The 20,846-nt window shown below is 43.0% G+C and overlaps 1 protein-coding gene across 6 annotated transcripts in view; it reads right to left on the bottom strand.

The window, feature by feature from the left end:
* ESYT2 (extended synaptotagmin 2) overlaps positions 1 to 20,846 on the bottom strand; it is a 77,466-nt gene that overhangs the window by 37,057 nt on the left and 19,563 nt on the right. For all 6 annotated transcript variants that reach the window (XM_027101351.1, XM_027101347.1, XM_027101349.1 and 3 more), the window contains exons 2-6: positions 10,222 to 10,263; positions 9,246 to 9,380; positions 6,832 to 6,908; positions 2,808 to 2,880; positions 2,471 to 2,560 (exon numbers count right to left, since the gene is read on the bottom strand). In XM_027101351.1, coding sequence (XP_026957152.1) covers positions 2,471 to 2,560; positions 2,808 to 2,880; positions 6,832 to 6,908; positions 9,246 to 9,380; positions 10,222 to 10,263 — 417 coding nt within the window. The remainder of the gene's footprint in view (positions 1 to 2,470; positions 2,561 to 2,807; positions 2,881 to 6,831; positions 6,909 to 9,245; positions 9,381 to 10,221; positions 10,264 to 20,846) is intronic.

Raw genomic sequence — 20,846 nt, 5'->3', positions numbered from 1 at the left:
GAAGATGGTAGTTTGCTCAAAGCACGCAGTTCAAAGGAGAGAAAGAACCAGGAGCAGAAAGTGAGGCTGTGTGGCGCTCACGTCTGTCACTTAACCTGAAATAAGGTGACAGTACATCCGCCCTGCCCCCACTGTGCTCAACGAGGTCAGCACTGCAGACACCTGTGGTTATTTTTTTAAAAACAAGTAGCACATTATCAGAACTAATCTAAACAAATAAACGAGCAAAAAAATGTGCGAAAGTTTCATATTCTTCTGAAGGTTGCCATGCTTCTAAATCATCTGAATAGTCAAACCCCCAAATCTTTCTGTTTTTCACTGGGGTGAGGAAGGACTTGGCAGCCAGCAGGGAATTCTGCTCTTACATTTTCCAGATGAAAGCGACTGAAAAAGTCCCTTTTCTCTGAAGCCTGTGCTTGGTGACTGTAATTCACCATATAAGGATACAAGTGATCCTCAACCTTTCACAGCCTCATCCTGCTTTTCTGAGTACTAAAATTTCATTTGGAAATTAATATTATAATGTTATTTTTATTTTATTTTTTACTTTTTGGCTGCACGGCTTGTGGGATCCTAGTTCCCTGACCAGAGACTGAACCTGGGTCCCCTGCAGTAGAAGCACAGAGTCTGAACCACTGGACCACCAGGGAAGTCCCTACAATGTTATTTTTAAACTAAGTATACCTAAGAAAGATCCAATGAAGAATATTACAAAGTTTTGAGGAAGATTTAAAGATTTGGATTTTGTTACATTCTGAGCTGAATAAAGAACACTTTCTTTAAATTGTTAAAAATTCCCTGCAAACTAAAAATACTTATCAACTTGCTAAGGATTAGTTTTTTATATTCATTAATGAAGGAATTTTTTAAAACGTACTGTCTTTTCAATAACTTGTATGTGGGGGAAAAAAACCCATGAATTTTGAATCTTTTACGATTTCTTCATTTCTCAAAATTTTAATAAATTAAAATTTAACACAGATGTTCCTTAATAGCTTTTGAATTTTACCATGCTTTGTGTTGTTAAGATACATTCAAAATAAGCCAATTATTTAAGCAATAAAAAGCAAATGAGAATAATAATTTTAGTGGTAACAAAAAGTGATGACACTTACTTCTTATGTTTTTATGCAGAAAAGCACCACTTGTTTGGTCTAGATAAACTTGTATTTTAAAAACCAGCAACAATAATTTGTATTAAGTTATTTGAATCAAATTATACAAATGAATATCCCCATTTTACACTACACATGATGTTAATGACACCTCCAGAAAGGACTCATTGCAGGTTACAAAAATGGCACACCGTGAAGAAGTATCTGAGAAACAGATCCATTCATTCATCAGACATTTACTGAACTGTATGGAGACAGATATGGCTGTGGCTTCCAAAGATTAAGAAGTGTACTACGAGGCACAGGGACAAGGAGGGAACCTGGCTGCCCATGTCCTGGGAAGGACAGCATTCTGGGAGAAGAGAGAGAGAGAAGGAGGGAGGTGGAAGGGACGATGGGGGAGGGGGTGGGGGTGGTACTACCACTGCACTGGACAGATGACCATCTGCGAGTGAGAGCCGGCCCCTGGCGGGTCAGTCTGCCGGGGCAAGGCCCCTAGCAGTGAAGTCCACTGAGGACAGAGCCAAGGCAGAAAGCCAAGGAGAGGCTGCAGAAGCCCAGATGAGGAGCCTTGTAGGAATGGAGCCACCCAGGTGAGGATGGACAGTCTCAGTGAGGGGAGGGGCCTCAGCGAGGAGATAGGGTCTCAGTGAGGGACAGTCTAGGTAGGTGACATGTTTGTTGTCTTACTTTTGTGGCTAATAATGAGTAATAAGTATTGGCGACTTATAACAAAAATGGAATGTGAAATAATAATATCATGGTTTATCCAAGTGTTAAAATATAATTTAGTTAAAATTAATCTTTGTGACTCTTAAAAACACAGCATACTGTGTGCTTCATTCAACACACCCCGAGAGGCAGGCAATGGCAGGGTGGGGGACAGCTGCAGGGAGACTTAGGGTGAGTATGAGGATAGCAACTCTGCCAGACCAGGGCAGGTCCAGGTGCAGATCCCCAGACTTACTAGTTTTGTGACTTGGACAAATCAGACTCTCAGGTCCTGGTCAGCAAAAGTATTTAGTGTTAGTTATTCAACTACAGAGCTATGAGGATTGAATGAGTAAATATATATCATACTCAGTGACAGGCGCTGAATGTTAGTTACAACCTATACATTCTAAGGTCTGCTTTCAAATTTTCTGCAGCAAACATTTTTATAATGAGGAAAAAAGTTGTCTATCGAGAGATGTGAAGCCCTCCGTTAAGGCACAAAGAGATGAAAGCACGCAGGATTCATGCATCAAAGGGAATAAAGTGAGTTAAGCTCTTTTTCTCCACTCTGTCTATTCTTCGATATGTACACATTCTTGTCAGTGAATGGCAAGAAAAGAATGAAATAAACATTGACTTACTGGCTTCCTAAGGAAGAAGATAGACAAAGCTCCCACTAAGGGCATGTCTCCAATCAGTGGTTCCAGGATCACCCGCATTGTACCATGAATCTAAATTCAAATGGGAAACCGAAACGTTAACAGAAAACAATTCCACAGGCCATTACAGACGCAAGAAGGAGGATGCAGGATCCTCTCAGTGATTCCTGAGCATCTGACTTCAGGTTTCTCTCAAGGTATAACCTATAAACAAAAACTTAACTTCAAAGAAATTCTGAGTTAATAAAAACCTCATGATTTTCTTTCTGAATAGAGCACAGAGAATTTGAGAAGACTATGAAACTTAAAAAAACCTTACCTGTATACTTTGCACACCAGCTCTACAAAAATATCGCTTGATCTCCAAATCAATCTCACAATTTCCTACAAAACTAGCAAAGAAAAAGTTCTGTATTACATTCTCTTAATCACCACAGACCTGCAAGCTATATAATCTGAATACAATGATAGTAAAGCAGCCAGAACTAGACTGTAGGCAAAGCTGTAACCTGCAGCCTGGCCGTGCCAGAGTGTTCTAGTGCCTGCGTTGGAGCGGTCACTGACACCAGTCAGGACCACCGCATGGGTGGCGAGGCAGGCAGCCTGGCCAGAGGCCTTGGTATAAATGTCACTTCTCAAAGTGCAGCTTCTGGAGCAGTCTCTTGACGGAGCGTAGTTTTCATTTGTTTTATAAACAACTATGCTTGTTTAAAACATAAAAAATGCTGAGATTGTGTTTCACCACAAATAAACGCTGCGCCCAAGCTCCCCGTACTGAGGAAACTAGCAGTGCTCAGGGCCCTCTGATGTCAAAGGTTAAAGACATTACATCCATCTGAGGTATCAATTTTACTCAACGATTAAGTCTTTTCAATCATTAATGTGAAACAAACATGAATACAGCATGATGCTGAATGTAAGGCTTGCACCCATCTTTACTGTGAACATGGCACGTCCACTACATTTTGCGTGGGATCCGTATGATTTGACTCCCACCCTTGACTCTTGGACTCTTGACTCCTGCGTGGGAGCGTTGCGGGGGGGCAATTTGATAATCATGAGAGAGACCGTCTAAGCACATGAGCAAAATAGTGACAGAAGGCGTCTGGGATGAAAGTCTTCCAATATTCACAGTTCTGATGTAAAAGTCAGTACCTGTAGGTTCTTTTGGTGAAGAGGGGACGTACAGTCAAGCACACATTTTGGCAGAAATTTGCTGCTAGCCACGAGGGGCAGACATCTGAGTTAATAACAGCAGTACTTTTCTAGCTATGAGAAGATGCAAGAAACTGGGCTCATAACATCGTCTCCTGAATATATCTATCTGAAGACCTGTTCTGCCAGTCTTCCCAGAGCACAGAGGGCCTCATTCCTGATCTCTGCCCTGAACTCCTTTCAGGGTGTGTGGAAGGTCAGCAACTGCAGTGGCTGGCAGCCTCACCCTTGTAGAGGCAGATGGTGAGCGACAGGTTTTCACCCACACACACCAAGACTTGATCATTGATTTCCTCATAGCTCTCAATTACTCCTTCCCCAACTCCATGGCCAGTAACCTAGTTACGGTCCTTATCTGGAACACAGGAAAAAGCAGAATGCAGACTTTTTAGAGACATAAATATCTGAGCTGCATAACTTGCGTATGCCGTCATGTCTGCTGAAACCACAAAAGCCAGGCTGCATCTTCAAAATGGCGTCCGGTAGCAGATTCACTCCGATGTTTATTTAATGAACGTGTATGAAGTGCTCCCTCAGCGCTGGAACAAGAGAACAAGGCTCCCACGCTCCTGAAGCTCACCCTCGGCCTAGTGGACAGCCCTCCCAGGGTGCGGCTGACCCGAAGACACACGCGGGGCTTCCTCTTCTACTGCACTGACAGCAGCAGCGTTTGCAGTAGTTCCAAATACGTTAAAGACGCAGAGTTTTCCGTATCACATCATCACGACATTCTATGCTCCCTTCTAGAATAAAGGTAATTGGTCCTGACTGTTCATTTACTATATTAATATACTTCAGAAACTCAAAGATGATAAAATAAAACGATCCTTAGCCAAAACAACAAACCAAACCCTGCGGAGCCGTGTGTCAGTCAGCAGCTCAGCAGCGGCCTGCACACAGCTGGGCCGGGGCCTCAGGGAAAGCCGGAACCTTGGCAGTCACTAAGACACCAAAAAAGAAAAAGAAAAAAACGCCCACGAACAGTGAAGACAAGAGCCAGAGAAAACCTCTCTACCATGCAGGCAAGGCACCTGGCAGACCCCTAAGTAATTTTTTCCCCAACTATTCTTTATTGTGGTAAAATATACATAAAATTACCAGCTCAACCATTTTTAAGTGCACGGCTCAGCGGCATTAAGCACATTCAGATGATTGCGCAACCATCACCACCATCATCACTTCCAGAACTCTCTGCATCTTGCAAAACTGAAATTCTATACCCGTTAAACAGCAACTTCTGATCCCGCCTCCCCCGGCCCCCTGCAGCCTTCATCCTACTTTCTGTCTCTGTGAATCTGACTCCTCTGGGGGCCTCACATGAGTGGAATCAGACAGGATTTGTCTTTTCGTGACTATCCTATTTCATTTAGCATAATGTCCTCAAGGTTCATCCCTGTTGTAGCAGGACGGACACTACACACTGCAGGATTTCCTTCTTTATAAAGGCTGAATGATACTCCACTGTATGTACATAACACACCTTGCTTACCCATTCAACAGTCAATGAACACCTGGGTTGCTTCCATGTTTTAGCTGCTATGAACACAAGTGCACAAATACCTCTTTGAGACCTTGTTTTCAATTCTTTTGGATATGTACCCAGAAATGGAAGTGCTGGGTCATACAGTAATTGTTTAATTTTTTGAGGAACAACTATTCTGTTTCCATAGCAACTGTACCTTTTACATTCCCATCACCAGTGCACAGGGGTTTCAATTTCTGCACATCCTCACTAATCTGTTTTCTGATAGGTGCCATCCTGATGGGTGTGAGGTGGTATCTCACTGTAGTCTGGATTTGCTTCTCCCTGATTAACAGTGATGTTGAGCACCCTTTCGTGTGCCTGTGTCCACTTGTGTATCTTCTTTGGAGAAACGTCTATTCAAGTCCTTTGTTCATTTCTGAATCAGGTTATTTGTTTTTTTGTTGCTGTTGAGTTGTAGGAGTTCCTTATACATTCTGGATCTCAATCCCTTATCAGATATATGATTATATGGATTACACTGCTTCTACAGATTGCTTTTAGTGTTGACTTTTAACAATGTTAAGGCTTCCAAACCACAAACATGGGATGTATCCCTATGTATTTATGTCTTCTTTAATTTCTTACAGCAATGTTCTGTAGTTTTCATTGTACAAGTCTTCCACCTCCTTGGTTAAGTTAATTTCTAAGTATTTTATTCTTTCTGTTTCTATTGTAAATGAAATTGTTTTCTTAATTTCCTTTTTGGATTGCTCGTTGTTAGGGTATAGAATGCAACTGATGTTTTTTTTTTTTTGCATTGATTTTGTATCCTTCTACTTTGCTAAATTCATTTACTAGTTCTAAAACCTTTTTTTTGTGGAATCTTTCAGGTTTTCTACATAGATCATATTACCTGTGTACAAAGATAATTTTACTTTCTCCTTTCCAACTTGTATGCCATTCACTTCGTTTTCTTCATACCTAATTGCTCTAAAAGAACTTCCGGTACCATGTTGAACAGTAGTGGTGAAAGCAGGCATCCCTGTCTTGTTCCTGATCTCAGAGGAAAAGGTTTGTCTTTCACCACTGAGCATGCCGCTTGCTGGGAATATATGCCTTTTATTATGCTGAAGTAGTTTCTGTCTGCTTCCTGTTTAAGTGTTTTTATCATGAAAGTGTGTTGAATTTCACCAAATGCTTTTTCTGCATCAACTGAGATAATCATGCAGGGGTTTTTTTCCCCCCTTAATTCTGTTAATGTGGGGCATTACACTGATCACTTTTCTTTGTTGAGCCATCCTTGCATCCCAGGAATAAATCCCACTTGGTCACAGTGTATAATCCTTTTACTGTGTTGCTGAATTCAATTTGCTAGCACTTTCTTGAGGATTGTGGCATCAATGTTCACAAGGGATATGGGTCTGTCGTTTTCTTTTCTTGTAGTGCCTTTACTTTCTTTTATTTAACATGTTTTATGAATGATAGCAATTATCTAGGCTGCCAGGAACTAAAACCAGAAAGTAAATAAATTTAGGTCTTCAACAAGAAGTTAGTCCAATTCCATCAAACAGCAGGTAAGAAATGTGCTCATTATAAGCTCCACCTTATGGGTAGAGCTAAGTGACATCACACATCATTAACTATGACATAAATACAAACTTACCTAATCTGAAGGTCCAAAATAATTTGCCTTTTGTCCACATTTTCAGTATACACCTTAACACCATTGATCCTGAGGGGCTGAAACAAGAACTGGCTTACTTAAAACGTAGGAAGGGTGGAAGGAAAACCAAGCCCTGTGACACAGCAGAGCTGAGACAACGAGCTTCAGCATCAGGCCACAGGAGTGAAAACGCCTCTGCTTCACAATGTACTAGCTGTTTCACCTCCAGCAAGTTGTTAAACCTGTCCCTCAGCGCCCTCATCTGTAAAACACGGTCAGGAGGGCAGCTCCACATGGGCAATAGCGAGGCTACAGGACACAGGACCATGCGGGTCGAGGAGCACGGCCTGGCACAGCAAGTGCTCACAGGCCACAGACACAGCTCCGCTATGACCCTGCTTCGCTCCTTCCCAGGAGCCTTGGGCGCTTGTCTCTTCCAGATGACTTTGATCCTTTCCCTCTACTCCATCCTTACTAATTGTTTAAAATATAACTTCCCTTCATTTTTTCTTTATGTCATAATTTTCCATTTCTTAAGATTTTAATAAAAATGGGGCTTTTGAGTGAATCAAAAATACTAGCTATAGTTTCAACACCTAATACATGCTACAAGGTCACAATCAAATGACTCTGTAAAAAGAAAAGGAAAACCTACAATAGATGCTATATTTCAACATCATTTCAAAACCTTTTTCCCATTGATTTGAAACCCCTCCTAAGAAAGTTTTCAACATGACATTTGAGCATTAAAAACTCAAGCTGAAGAACTACCGGATCTCTGGAGTCTTACTGCTCACTCTGACAGTGTGAGTGTCCTGAAACCTTTATTCCTCAACCAGCTGCAGGAGAAACTCTAAGTCTACACTTCCTACTGTCCCAGGTCCCGGGCTTTTCTGCTCGGGTTCTCCTGCCCCTCTCTTCTGTCCCTTCAATCAAACAGCCCGGGTCCTGTGTGCCCAAAAGAGGTCCATGCAGCCACGGTGACGCCAAGCTCCCCGACTGAACCCGCACTACTCTCTGCATTCCTGCCGTCTCCTTGATGATGATCTTACGTAGCATCAAACTGAAGCGCATGTGAAACAGGGACGTAATTCTTCCTGAGACAAACCCAGCTGGAGCGAATTCCAGATCTGCGCAAGCATGAGCTTACCTAACTCTTGGAGACACAAACGCCAGCCAGAGGGAGACAGTGACTGTAGGGCCAGAGGATAAGGGGCAGGCAGGGGAAGGACGCGCCTCAGAGACCTTACACGGCTGTCGAGGCCTAAGCTAGTCACCATCCGCCCTTCACAGTCACGTGCATTCTAGCTTGTAGCTGTGTCTTCCCTCTTGTCGTGATCGTTTGAGGTGACTGAGGTAAAGTGAAAATTAAAGGTAGTGTCCCATGGTGGTCCTGTGCTGGCCTGGTGTGCTCAAACAAAAGGATGCCCACACCCCGACTCGCAGTGTGTTGTAGACCTCACAGCCAAGCGGGCAAACGGCCTGCACAACACAGCGTGGCAGGACACACACACCTGAGGCACCGCGGAAGAGAAGGAGCATTCTCTGCCCATAGAAAATAGGCCTTGATGGGGAAGGGTGACTGACAGCCTGGGGAGTGTGGGATGGGAACGTGTCTGGGGGCAGTGACATGGATGGGGGTCAGATGGTCCTCAGCCACATTCACTAACACCCCGACAGGCTGAAGCACAGACATCGGGACGCAGGGCGTGGTGAGAGTGGGTTGTCGGGCTCTGCCCTGGTGTGTGAGTTTAAAGGACTACTGAACTCCAAAACAATGTTACCTTGAAACTAATGCTATGTTATGTGTCAATTACACCTCAACAGAAAAAATATTACCTTCAACTGTTGCTAATTATTGTAAACACTGACTTAAAAACATAAAAAAGGAAACTTGCCCTTAATGGTGGTCTTGAGGCTTCCTAGCAGTGTTGGAATTAGTGACTTTCTTTTGTATATAATGATTCCAACAACAAAGCCTACCTTTCCCTTCCCCTGTGTCACTACCGCCACACCGCAAGCCCAGCACTGGAGCCTGAGCTGCTGTTGTAAACGCTGTGGTGGAGCAGGTACCTCCAGCTTTTGTCAGTCTCATCATCCTTATACATCAAACTCCCTTTCCAGCAGGACAGATGGTAGAAAGCTGTACAAAGGTAATTCTAACAGAAGAACATGGGGCAGAGACTCTCTGGGGCTGAGGGACCTCCGACGGACCTGGACTGGCCAAGAGACCACAGTGGACGAACGAGGCGAGGCCCCAACAGAGGAGGAGAGGGCCCCATGGGAGGCAGACCTGGGGAGGACCCGCACACACTGCCAGCCTTCTGCAAAACAGCTTTCTCTAGAGACAGCCTCAGGTAGTTTACCATTCTTTTCAGTTGTGCACAGGTGAGAACACTTAAGAAGAAACAAACCTGCTGCCCCACGTCAACCCTCGTGAAGCTGAAGGTGCTGAGGTGGGTGTGTGCTCCCCGCACAGCCGGCTCTATGGTTTCTCGAAATAACTTCTCTATAAATTGGCAAATGAAAGGCCACATGTGTTTTACAGTCTGAAAAGGAGAAAGAGCTCAGGTTAAACAAGATGGTATAGTACTTAAGTCGTCATGGAAAATTATGCTCCTATAGTTTACCAGAATTTTTGAAAAGCAAAGGGGGGGGCGTCCTTTTTGCTACGCACCTAAAATTTTTAAATGTATTACAACTGTAAACTATTGATTAACCAACCAACATGTTGCAGGAATTAGTTATTCTAGTTAAATATGCTGTTTAATCATATCATCACATTTAATCATTGCTAAAAAGTCAGAAAATCCTGTGGTTTCAACTCACTACTAAAAAACTTTCTAAAACTGTATCGTTCTCAACATTAATGAGCTTTCTTTAAGGATGGACTAACTTCTAGTGATTACTTTTTGGGTAATCATTATTCACATTAGTTTTTACTATATAACTCTAAGGATATATAAAACATAGAGATAAAAGAGATCTACTTCAAAGTATAATGATCTAAAAACATAACCTTTAAAAAAAAGATTATCTACCACTAGATTTCTTGGGAGTTATTGCCCTCTTCACAATAATGTTCCAAAATTTTCGCTTATGACTATCATAAAAGAGATCTGAGCAGTAGCTGATCAGAAAAGAAGACACAGGGCCAAACATCCAACTATGAGTATATCATTAACTTCCTCATGTCAAAGAAACAGTCTGCACTGTTTAGAAAAGGAAAGTAATGTCTCAGTTATGACCGAGTTCTTTTGAGAGCAGAAGCCAACCCGCTAAGTCCAAATGCATTCACATATTGTCAGCGTCCAAATCCCCAAATATGGAAATATGGCATGTCACCCTCTAATTCCCACTGCTATCTGGTGTTCAGTATTCTTCTCTTACCTTATTTAGCCATTCTGCTCTTTCAGTGTCTGGAAAATGAACCTAAGAGAAAAACATACACACGATTTACAATCTCCTGACAACTCTAAGTAAAACGCCACACAGGCCATTTAGTATTCTTCCTGTATATCTACTGTTTGTAAAATGCTGTTTAAGCCCGTCGCTGGGAAGCCCTACACAGAACCACGCGGCCCTGGCTCTCCACGCTCTAAGGACACTCTGAAGCCCTTGCCTACCTTGCCACTGGGCCGAGGGGCTCCCGGAGCGCACAGTCTCAAGCTCCTCCTTCGCCACCAGCATGGCCCCTGCCTGCAGCACCTAGGCTCAGAGCCTCAGAAGCCCACCTTTCCCTCCCCTTCTGGCCCAAAGGAGCCAGCACAAATCTTCCATGTTCGGCTCCTCTCCACACCGTCTCCCAGATGAGGATTAGAATTCTAATGGTTCTCCATGATGGGGCCTGTATACTGGAGAAAATAAGCACAGAGGTAGGAAAAAACCTACGTGGTGTTAAAACAACCCCTGCAGAAAAAGGCTAAAGCTGTTTTGGGCAGGGAGTTCTCCTCTGAGAAATGCTCCGTACTCCCCCACCCCTCAAAGAAAGAAGAACACGCTGGCCACACTAACATCCTGAAAACTGCAGTTCTGGCACAGCTGCACGATGCATCTCAGGCAGGTTTGTACCGGTGACTGGGACATGGTCTGGAACTGCCACACCTACCTTCCTAAGTAACACAGATACTGTAGCCAGTAAAAGACAAGCCCCACCCCATCCTCTGGCTGAGAGGAGCTGGTCAGGGAATATTACTGTGGGGTGGGGTGTCCCCAAGAAGATGCCTCTTTGAGGACCAACTCTACTCTCAGGCTTGGGCTCTAAGCACAAACCATGGAATGGGGCCGGAAGCAGCCAGGTCCAGGTCGGAGAGGCCACCGTCATCATGTCTGTTGTGGTCACACCGCTTCACGGAGAGGCCACAGCAGGTTCCACCTGCCCCACGTCCACGTGCCTAAGCAGACCTACTCCTTTACGCTGCAGGATGTGAAGCTTTTAATTTGCTTGAACCCGAGGGTGGGCTAGCATGACAAACAAGTTTTTCTAAATTAAGTTAGTTTGAATCCATCCTGGGACAAAACCAAATGGATAGCAACCTTCCAGAATGAAGAAAAGGCTCAAGAGTTGAGAAAGATGACGCTCAAGAAGCAAGGGCTCAGGAAAGGACTGCTGGCGAAGCTTGCTCAGATCTGGAGGCCATGTCACTGCAGAGGTTTGACTGGAAGGGAACTGGACTGCACTTTCCCCCCAGAAGGCAGGAGGCATTTGGGGCTGGGGGTGGGGAGAACTGGAGGGCTTACCAGACTAGCTGGGCTAGGCCACAAGAGGGTTAGATCGCGGCATGAGGTGGCTGAGGAGGGCAAGCCCTCTTCAAGGCCTTTCAGCTGAAAGGTTCAGAGGAGCAGAAGGTGAGGGAAGACAGATGCCGAGGGACAGCCAACGGACAGATTGTAAATCTCCCCTGAACTAGGTTTCTGGAAGATCAATGAGGGCAACATGACTAAGCCACAAACTATACTTGTGTAAAATAATACAAGTAACTACCATTTACTTAGTATGCGTTGCTATCTATGCAGCAGGTTCTGTGCTAAGCTAGTCACGCACATAGTATCTGAGTTAATTCTTACAACAGATCTACAAATTTGAACTATTACTATCCCATATTTGCAGGGTAGCTACTAGTGCCAGAATGGGGATGAAAACCAGATTGGTCTGCTCATGTTTTTGGCCACTTCGCTACTAAGGGATGTGCAAAGTGCGTGGAGCTCGTCGAGCCCTCAGGAGGACACACTCGATCAGAGTAGAGCCTGAAACTCCGATTCCATGCCTTAAATGTACGAGGTCCTGAGTGCCAGCCAGAAGTAGAAAATTTTGTGTTTAATAGTGATTCATCGAGTAACTCCAGAGGTTACACAAATCCTGAAACAGCCGATGGCAAAGTTCAGCAAACACAATAGCAGTTCACAATAAAACACTGTTACCAGACCCAGTGTTCCACCCAAGACTAAGAAGAGAGCAATTTAAGACTGGTTTCACTCAACATTCAAACTCCTTCCCAGGAAAGAGCTAGTATCCATCAACACGAATTAATAATTAAGTAGTAATGACAAAATTCCATGTGCATCCAACCACCCTGTGACCCAGCAATTCCATTTCTGAGAATCTCTTCTACAAAGAAGATGCATGCACAGCACTGCCCGTGGCAGGAGCGGCCAGGACCGCGGGGTGGAACAGATGCTGCACCCACACTTGAAGTGCTGCGCAGCTACAGAAGTGGGGAGGGGCTCCACAGCAGTGATTTCCAGAATTGTTTGAATACTTGCTGTGGAATAACTCCCAGGATTTTTAATTTTTTTAATTTTTTTTTTTTTTTGCGGTATGCGGGCCTCTCACTGTTGTGGCCTCTCCCGTTGCGGAGGCACAGGCTCAGTGGCCATGGCTCACGGACCCAGCCACTCCGCGGCATGTGGGATCTTCCCGGACCAGGGCATGAACCCGTGTCCCCTGCATCAGTAGGCGGACTCTCAACCACTGCGCCACCAGGGAGGGCCCCAGGATTTATTTTTAAGTGAAAGTACAAATGGAGAAAAGCAGGTACAACTGCTACCATTCTTCTTGTGGGGGGCGGGTATATTAAAAAATTTTTAATAAAAAATGAACAAAAACTTAAAACACTGTTGCCCAGGGAAGAAGGGGACAGGGTAGAAGAAACAAGCGCATGAGAAGAGCCCTAGGTTGAATCAAGCCCCCCAACCCTGCCCAGTGCCCAGTGCAGCCCCACTGGAGGGGACCCTGCTCTGCTCCTGTTTGGGAACACGCCCAGCCATCCTCACAGCCACCACCACGACCATGCAGACAGGCCTCGAGTTACACAACCATGGGCAGGGGCAGACCCTCACCTCCTGCCTCCAAGTCCAACTCTTAAAATCCTTGGCACACTTAAGTGCTTCCTTTCTAACCTTCCCAGCATCAGAGAATTCCTGCTGATATCAAACAAGTGATTTAATTTACCAACTGGGCCCGTATTAGTCCCTCTCTCTTCCAGTCAGTATGTCGTACCAAATTCATGTGTGCAAATACCATCAAATGAACTTCTACTTTCAATTAAAGCATTACAAGAAACTACTATGTTTGGTAATAGAAAACATTGCCAGACTTTCCAATTAATGAAAATTTATTAGTAGAGGCCATATATTCTTAAAAATACTGTTATGTTTGTATGTGTGCATATAAACATATACTTTTATACGTTATACAAGTTTATAAATGTACAGAAAAAGTTTGCAAGAATACAAGGAGTGGTGGCTTCCCTGGTGGCGCAGTGGTTGAGAGTCCGCCTGCCGATGCAGGGGACACGGGTTCGTGCCCCGGTCCAGGAAGATCCCACATGCCGCGGAGCAGCTGGGCCCGTGAGCCATGGCCGCTGAGCCTGTGCGTCCGGAGCCTGTGCTCCGCAATGGGAGAGGCCACAACAGTGAGAGGCCCGTGTACCGCAAAAAAAAAAAAAAAAAAGAATACAAGGAGGGGACTTTCCTGGTGGTGCAGTGGTTAAGAATCCTCCTGCTAATGCAGGGGACACAGGTTTGAGCCTTGGTCTGGGAAGATCCCACATGCCACGGAGCAACTAAGCCTGTGGGCCACAACTACTGAGCCTGCGCTCTAGAGCCCGCGAGCCACAACTACTGAGCCCACACGCCTAGAGCCCGTGCTCAGCAACGAGAAACCACCGCAACGAGAAGCCGGAGCACCACAACGAAGAGCCGACCCCGCTCGCTACAACTAGAGAAAGCCCACATGCAGCAACGAAGACCAAATGCAGCCAAAAATAAATAAATTAATTAATTTTTAAAAAATACAAGGAAGGGGCTTCCCTGGTGGCGCAGTGGTTGAGAGTCCGCCTGCCAACGCAGGGGACACGGGTTCGTGCCCCGGTCCGGGAAGGTCCCATATGCCGCGGAGCGGCTGGGCCCGTGAGCCATGCCCGCTGAGCCTGCGCGTCCAGAGCCTGTGCTCTGCAACGGGAGAGGCCACAGCAGTGAGAGGCCCGTGTATCGCAAAAAAAAAAAAAAAATACAAGGAGGGGAATGAGGCTTTTATAGTTTCCTCTATTTCTATATGTTTGAATTACTTGTAAGAAGCATAAACTACTTTTCTAGTTATTTTTGTAATTTACAATTAAAACTAAGAATTTTCTAACACAAAAGTACTACTTTATACAATAAATGACTCTGAAATTATGTGACAATAGACTTTTCATAAACTACATTTTAATTATATTAGCGAGAATGATACTTAGAAACAAGACGCTCTTATAAGTAATCTACTCCAAATCTGATTTGAAAAATTTTTTTTCTGAATCATCAAGTTTTAAAGGTAAAGTACAACTATGTTGAAACAAACACTTTAATGACCAAAAACAATAATGACTCCTGTAAAAAATATTCCAAAATGAAATATTCGCTTCCCTAACAGTAGTTGATTTCTCTAAGTTCACCGGTATTTCTCAAGTTAGGTCTGCCAGTACACCAGCAATTCCTATTCATCCTGTCACACCTCAGGCCAAGACATACACCAGTCCCACGAGTCACCTACATGTAATAATAGAGCTTCTTTACTCACCATCATGCACCAGGACAGAAATACAATTCGCCTGGTGTGAATTCTGATTCTGTTACTGCATTTTCGTCACTGTGCTTTAACCTACCGCAAACGTATAGATTGTTCTTTTTGAAAAACAGGCTGAAGAAGCCATTTTTTGAGCAGTTAGTTGGGTCTGGCTCTGTGCCCAAAGCCAGGGACATGACACGGAATTGGCCGTGGTCCTGTCCTTGAGAGGCTCATGCTGGCGGGTGGACGGGCGTGGAGAGGTATGACCGCCAGCCTAGGAAGAAAGAACAGTGCGGGCTGGGGAGGGTCTGATGCTGCCTCCAAGAGTCCACGAGAGACTCAGGAAGACTACGTTAGATGGGTTTGAAAGGGTTAGCTGGGGGTTGCCATGCAAAGAGAATACACTAAGCAGAAATAATGGTGCATGCAAGTTACTCTGGTTGGATTAAGAGAACAGAGGAATGGTAGATGCTGAAGCTGAAAAATCAGGTCAAAACCAGCCTGAAGTGCCTTCTGTGCCACACAAAGGAGTGTGGATTTTGTTCTACTGGCAATGGGTCAACGCTGGAGTTTTCAGGAGGGAAATTATGTAAGATTAATATTTGAGGAAACGTATTCTGGAACTACCAGAGGAGAAGGCAGAGAAACCATCTGCACAAGTAGGCTTCCAGTACAAGTGAACTGGCTCACATCACTATAGTTTATGTGAGATGAATTCTGAAAGTCAAGCCATCTCTTAGTGGAGAATCCCAGGACATTCAATAATTCTGAGGTTTTTAATTTGTAAGGGATGGTTTCAAAGTGCCAAAGAAAAAGAATATATCAAAATTGAAGACAGTAAATCTGTTACCAAATTTTAATTCTGTTCACTAAGTCAAAAATCTGCTTCTCACTAATACATATTCATAAACACTTGTTTATGTTCCACAAAACAGAATTTAAAGTAGCTAAAACATCACAGAGAAAGGTAGAGATGTACAGGGAAAACAGAAAATGTGTTCCTCAGGCATACAGGAATGATGAACACATGTCATTCGGTTTCAAATCTAATTTTTCAGCTGAAAAACAAAACCTAACAAACAAAACATCACCAAAAAAAAAAAAAACCCACTCAAATCTCCTCTACAAGTCTAATTATGAAACAAGTTTTCATATTTATTATTCATAGTATCTTTACAAACTAGAAATAACCATTGTATGAGTACTGAAATTTTGATTATTTTTAAGAGTTGACACTACCCAAGAAATCTTTTTTAATCTTTTCTTTAAAAAGAACAAAGGCATATTTTGGATTCTAATATGATATTGATATTATCAAAGTTGTTTAGAAAAAAATAAACCAAATACAAAAGACAGAGCACTGGTTGTGTGCCAGAACCCTACCTACAGACAATGTCTTGTTTAATCCTCACAACAACCTTGTCCACAGTTAATGCCCCACCTAACAGATGAGGAAACAAACTCACCCGAAGGATAATTTGTTAAAATCACAGGGAAATAAGTGAACTAGAGGGAAAAGGCCCAGACCCACAGGGCTCTAAAGTCCTCCCTAAAGTATAAAAGATGGAACAAATTTATACATAGCTAAAATTTTCTACTTAAATCGTATTTCACCCACTTCTGAACACGGGATAATGTTTAGAACTGAAGCTAAACAGAAGAACTGTCTTTCTTTAAACAGCATTCCCCTTGAAGACCCTGTTAATAGTCGGCACTTGTGCGAACATCCCTGCTCAGTCTAAGGCAACTATACAAAGTGCAGCTGCAGGGAGTCCTGCTGAAATCCCACCACCACTAGTGGTGGTGAAACACGCAGTGTAAATTAACCCATCCCTTTATTTTAGAAATCTAAAATAAGGTAGTCAATGTCTGGGAAATACAAGTGAAGATAACATATCTATTTCACCTGAAGCATTACTGATTTAATGTCTTTAAGTAAAATACAAAAGATAATGGATAAAATGATCATTTTAGAAACCAAATGTCATTAAACTTCAAATAGCAAACTGGCCAATCAAGTTCACTTGTTCATATTCTTCCTTTTTCCAAGAAGGATTTGAGGTTTGCTCATTTCTACATTCCTTTAAGCAGTGTCTCAAAAAACCAAAAACTAAAAAATCAACATCAAAAATCCCAGTGGCAGAATTCACTTCATCTGGGACAGATGTGTGCCCTGGAGCCCAGAAGAGGTCCCTGCTGGGCAGCCGGCCCTCCAGGCGCTACCTCACCGGTCACCCAGCACACCAGAGTGTCACCCGCTGTCGTCGATCCCCTAACACCAATCTTCCTGCACAATGCAAAGAGTTCTACCTAAGTCCACAAGCTGAAAAGATCTAAGCAGGAGTTTTGTTTTCCTGTCTAAAACTAACACTTACATCTCAAAAATAAGAATAGATGAGGCATGGCCGAGGAAGAATGGGCCAATTGAATCCCATCAACCCACACAACCATGAGAGATAAAAACTGTGTTTTAAGCCACTAAAAAAAACAAAAAAAAAAATAGATGAGGCAAGACTAGGACAATCGAACCACAGGTTCTACGAAACCATGAGAAGCCTGTACTTTATCATCTCACAACAGAAACTGTTTTCAGGAAGCCTTTAAGCAATCAACACATATCTCTACCTGGAAGTACACTGCAGTTTACTTAAACAGACCTGACTGCATTCAAAGAGTTCACAGGCTGGGGAGAGACTAACTAGAAATCTTCAAATGTTTAATGTTCCTTTGTCTGCATATGGATTAGTCTTAAAATCAATGCAAATGGCAAAGGACAGACTCACAGACAGTTAAAATTGCCCAGAAAAATTCAAAGCGAGTCCAAGGTTCCAACATATAGAAGGGCTCCCTGGAGAACCCAGGATTTGGGAGCTGTTGTCACTGATGGGGAAAGAGAGTCGTTCTCCCTCTCTCGACCTTGGGTCAACCGGCCATCTACAGCTCTCTATGCCAGTGCTTTCCAATCATGACAGACACAGAAAACCATGTGTATACAGTCTGCTGAGATAAACTAGGGGGACCTGGGAGCATCTGTATGGGTCTTAGAGGAAAGCCCCTTACAATTTCTTCATGCTATGTAATTATCATGGGAAAAAATCATTAGAAACACTAATAAATACTGACATTGGACAAGACTTCCAAATAAGAGGATTTAAACAAAGTTGCAATGTTAAGCCACCGGCATCTTGCAGCATCCATGCTACCCCTTTGTGGCCCCGCAGTGGGGAGCTCTGAGCACTCCTCAAGACTGGCTGGTGAGCATGTCAGGAGAAAACGACTCAAACGTAAACTGGCACCAACATAAATTTGTGCCCTCCAACCTTTTTACATTAAAATTTTTTTACCCATTAAACCATCTCCGTCTTTCCTCACAACCCCAATTCCAATCTGCCACCTCCCACCTTCTCCAGGGATTCAGTATGCATGGAAATTGGAAAAATGGGTTCAAGAAGTCTTAATAGGATATGTTTTCTAAAATACTGGGATGCTTCCTCCTAATAGCTACTCTATAAAGAAGAAAGTATTCAAGGCTAAAAAGGTGAGAGAGGAATGTCTCTCTCAGAACCTCTATCAAATGGTAACAGTACGGCCAAATTACTCCTTTGGATGGTAAAAAGAAATTGCACAAAATAACTGGATTTATCTATTTCTAGTGTACATAAAAAGTAGGCAATCAATTAATTCACACAGTAAATACAGCAATTTATATTTTTCAACATCCACAGCATTACAATTTTCCCAGTGGTTTGTTACCAGTTTTATGTAGACTTTGACTACTGTGTAACAGAGTGATTTGATACACCAAGAACACTGTAGTACAAAGACATTAAAATAAAATTGGAAAAGCCATTTGTTTAAGGCCTTTCCTACCAGGAAACACTTTCAAAATTTTCTCCAAGGTGCTTTGTCGTTCATGAGAAATTTCACTAGGGAGTCTGAAGAAGCACTACTGTTCCTGCCGTCTTTACCTGAACCCACAGGTAGGGAGTGACCGGACCTCTCCTACTTGCTCACTACAAATCACCAGAGTGAGGGTAAATTTGTTGCTTTCTTCTGTCATTTCTAAGAACTGGCTGCTGACAAGAGGAAAGATGGCTGAAACCACAGTGGCGAGCCACAGCTCGTGGACCCGAGGCTCTTCCTGGCTCAAGGATGGCAGAGGTGGCAGGAGAGGGGAAATAATTATATACAACTGTTGACAAATGCTTGTTTAGAGCATGTTTATCACCCAATAATTCATTACTATTTCTTTGTTATATAAATGACCACTATTTTTGCAAATCGGTAAACAGTAAAATAAAAATTAAAAAGCTAGCCTTGGGGGCTTCCCTGGTGGCGCAGTGGTTAAGAATCCGCCTGCCAATGCAAGGGACATGGGTTCAAGCCCTGGTCCGGGAAGATCCCACATGCTGTGGAGCAACTAAGCCCGTGCGCCACAACTACTGAGCCTGTGCTCTAGAGCCCACGAGCCACAACTACTGAAGCCCATGCACCTAGAGCCCGTGCTCTGCAACAAGAGAAGACACCGCAATGAGAAGCCCGTGCACCACAACGAAGAGTTGCTCGCCGCTAGAGAAACTAGAGAAAGCCCGCGGGCAGCAACAAAGACCTAATGCAGCCTAAAATAAATTAAAAAAAAAAAAAAAAAAAAAAAAAAGCTAGCCTTGAGGAATCCCTGGCGGTCCAGTGGTTAGGATCCTGCACTTCCACTGCAGGGGGCACGGGTTCGATCCCTGGTCCGGGAACTAAGATTCTGCATGCCACGTGGAGCTAGGCTTATCCCAGCATACCTCCTATAACTAACAAAGCTGTCCAAATTATGTGAAAAACAATTCTTATTTCTAATTTGCTAAAAAGGAATGTTACTATGAGGCTTTCTATAATATATCTGCTATGTTAGATATACTATTCATCCATCCATTTATTTTTGAAGGTGGACTTAAATTTCAGTGCACGCATAGAATGAAAAGAAAATTTAAGCCAGGACTAAGAGTCAGTGGCAGGGTCAAAAGAGGGATACATCTAACTTCTACCCAGCAGAACAATTAGACATCCCTTCATCAAAACACTAATGCCAAGAGATTTATTTAATGCCTTACATATAGATGCGTGTTTATGATAGTCTTCAAAGACTTGAAGTATATTCTAACAAAATTCTAAAGTCATTTAGACATTCTTTCTGTAACTGCTAAAAGAAAAAAAAATCACACAAGGAAATTATTTGACAATCTTGATTTAAAGTTGAGGTTTTGGCATGAGATATATCAATCTCATAAACTAAAATGAGTCCAAGAATAGAAAACACGTCTTCTTATCTCCCTCATTAAACACATAAGAAAATCTGGTTGTTTTTTATTTTAAATTCCAATCCAATGCTACTATTCAAATTTACAAGCTTAGGTCTTGACTGGGATGGACAAGAAGATAGAGATGTAACTGTAGCACTGAATTAACTGCACACATTCTGTGTACTATGTGGGATCCACCCAGCTTTGTTCTATTATAAAAAAAGGGGAGCAGAGGGAGGGGAGGGGAAAGTAGAAGGAAGGGAGGGAGGGAAGGAGGGAGGAAGTATGAGACTGTGAAGTTGGGATTAAATTTACAGATTATAGAACTGACAGGTTTACCAAACATCTACATGGAATCAGAAGTCACATCATGTTTGAAATTTTACTGTGAATTTTCCATTTTCAAGAAATAGGCTTAGTACCATGTAATATTTATTAAATTTTAAAATACTCTTCTAAGGAGAAAAAGCAACCCTATAAATGAACTTTAACATAGGGTGACTTTCTGCAGTATTTCAAACCTACAGAATTATCCTGGGGAAAAACTACCATTGTAATGAGTGTGGCAAAATCTTAGAGTTCTGAGAAATTATACTGGAGAGAATCTGTGTGGGAGTTTTTTTAGGGGGGGATGTTTATGGGGATGTTTATTTTGGTTTTTTTTTTTTTTTTTTTTTTTT

Source organism: Aethalodelphis obliquidens, unplaced genomic scaffold (assembly GCF_003676395.1).
Source record: "Aethalodelphis obliquidens isolate GAN/ISIS:26980383/991018 unplaced genomic scaffold, ASM367639v1 scaffold5, whole genome shotgun sequence".
NCBI lineage: Eukaryota > Metazoa > Chordata > Mammalia > Artiodactyla > Delphinidae > Aethalodelphis > Aethalodelphis obliquidens.
The sequence above is the reverse complement of the archived record's forward strand: the minus strand, read 5'-3'. Positions and strand labels throughout refer to the sequence as shown.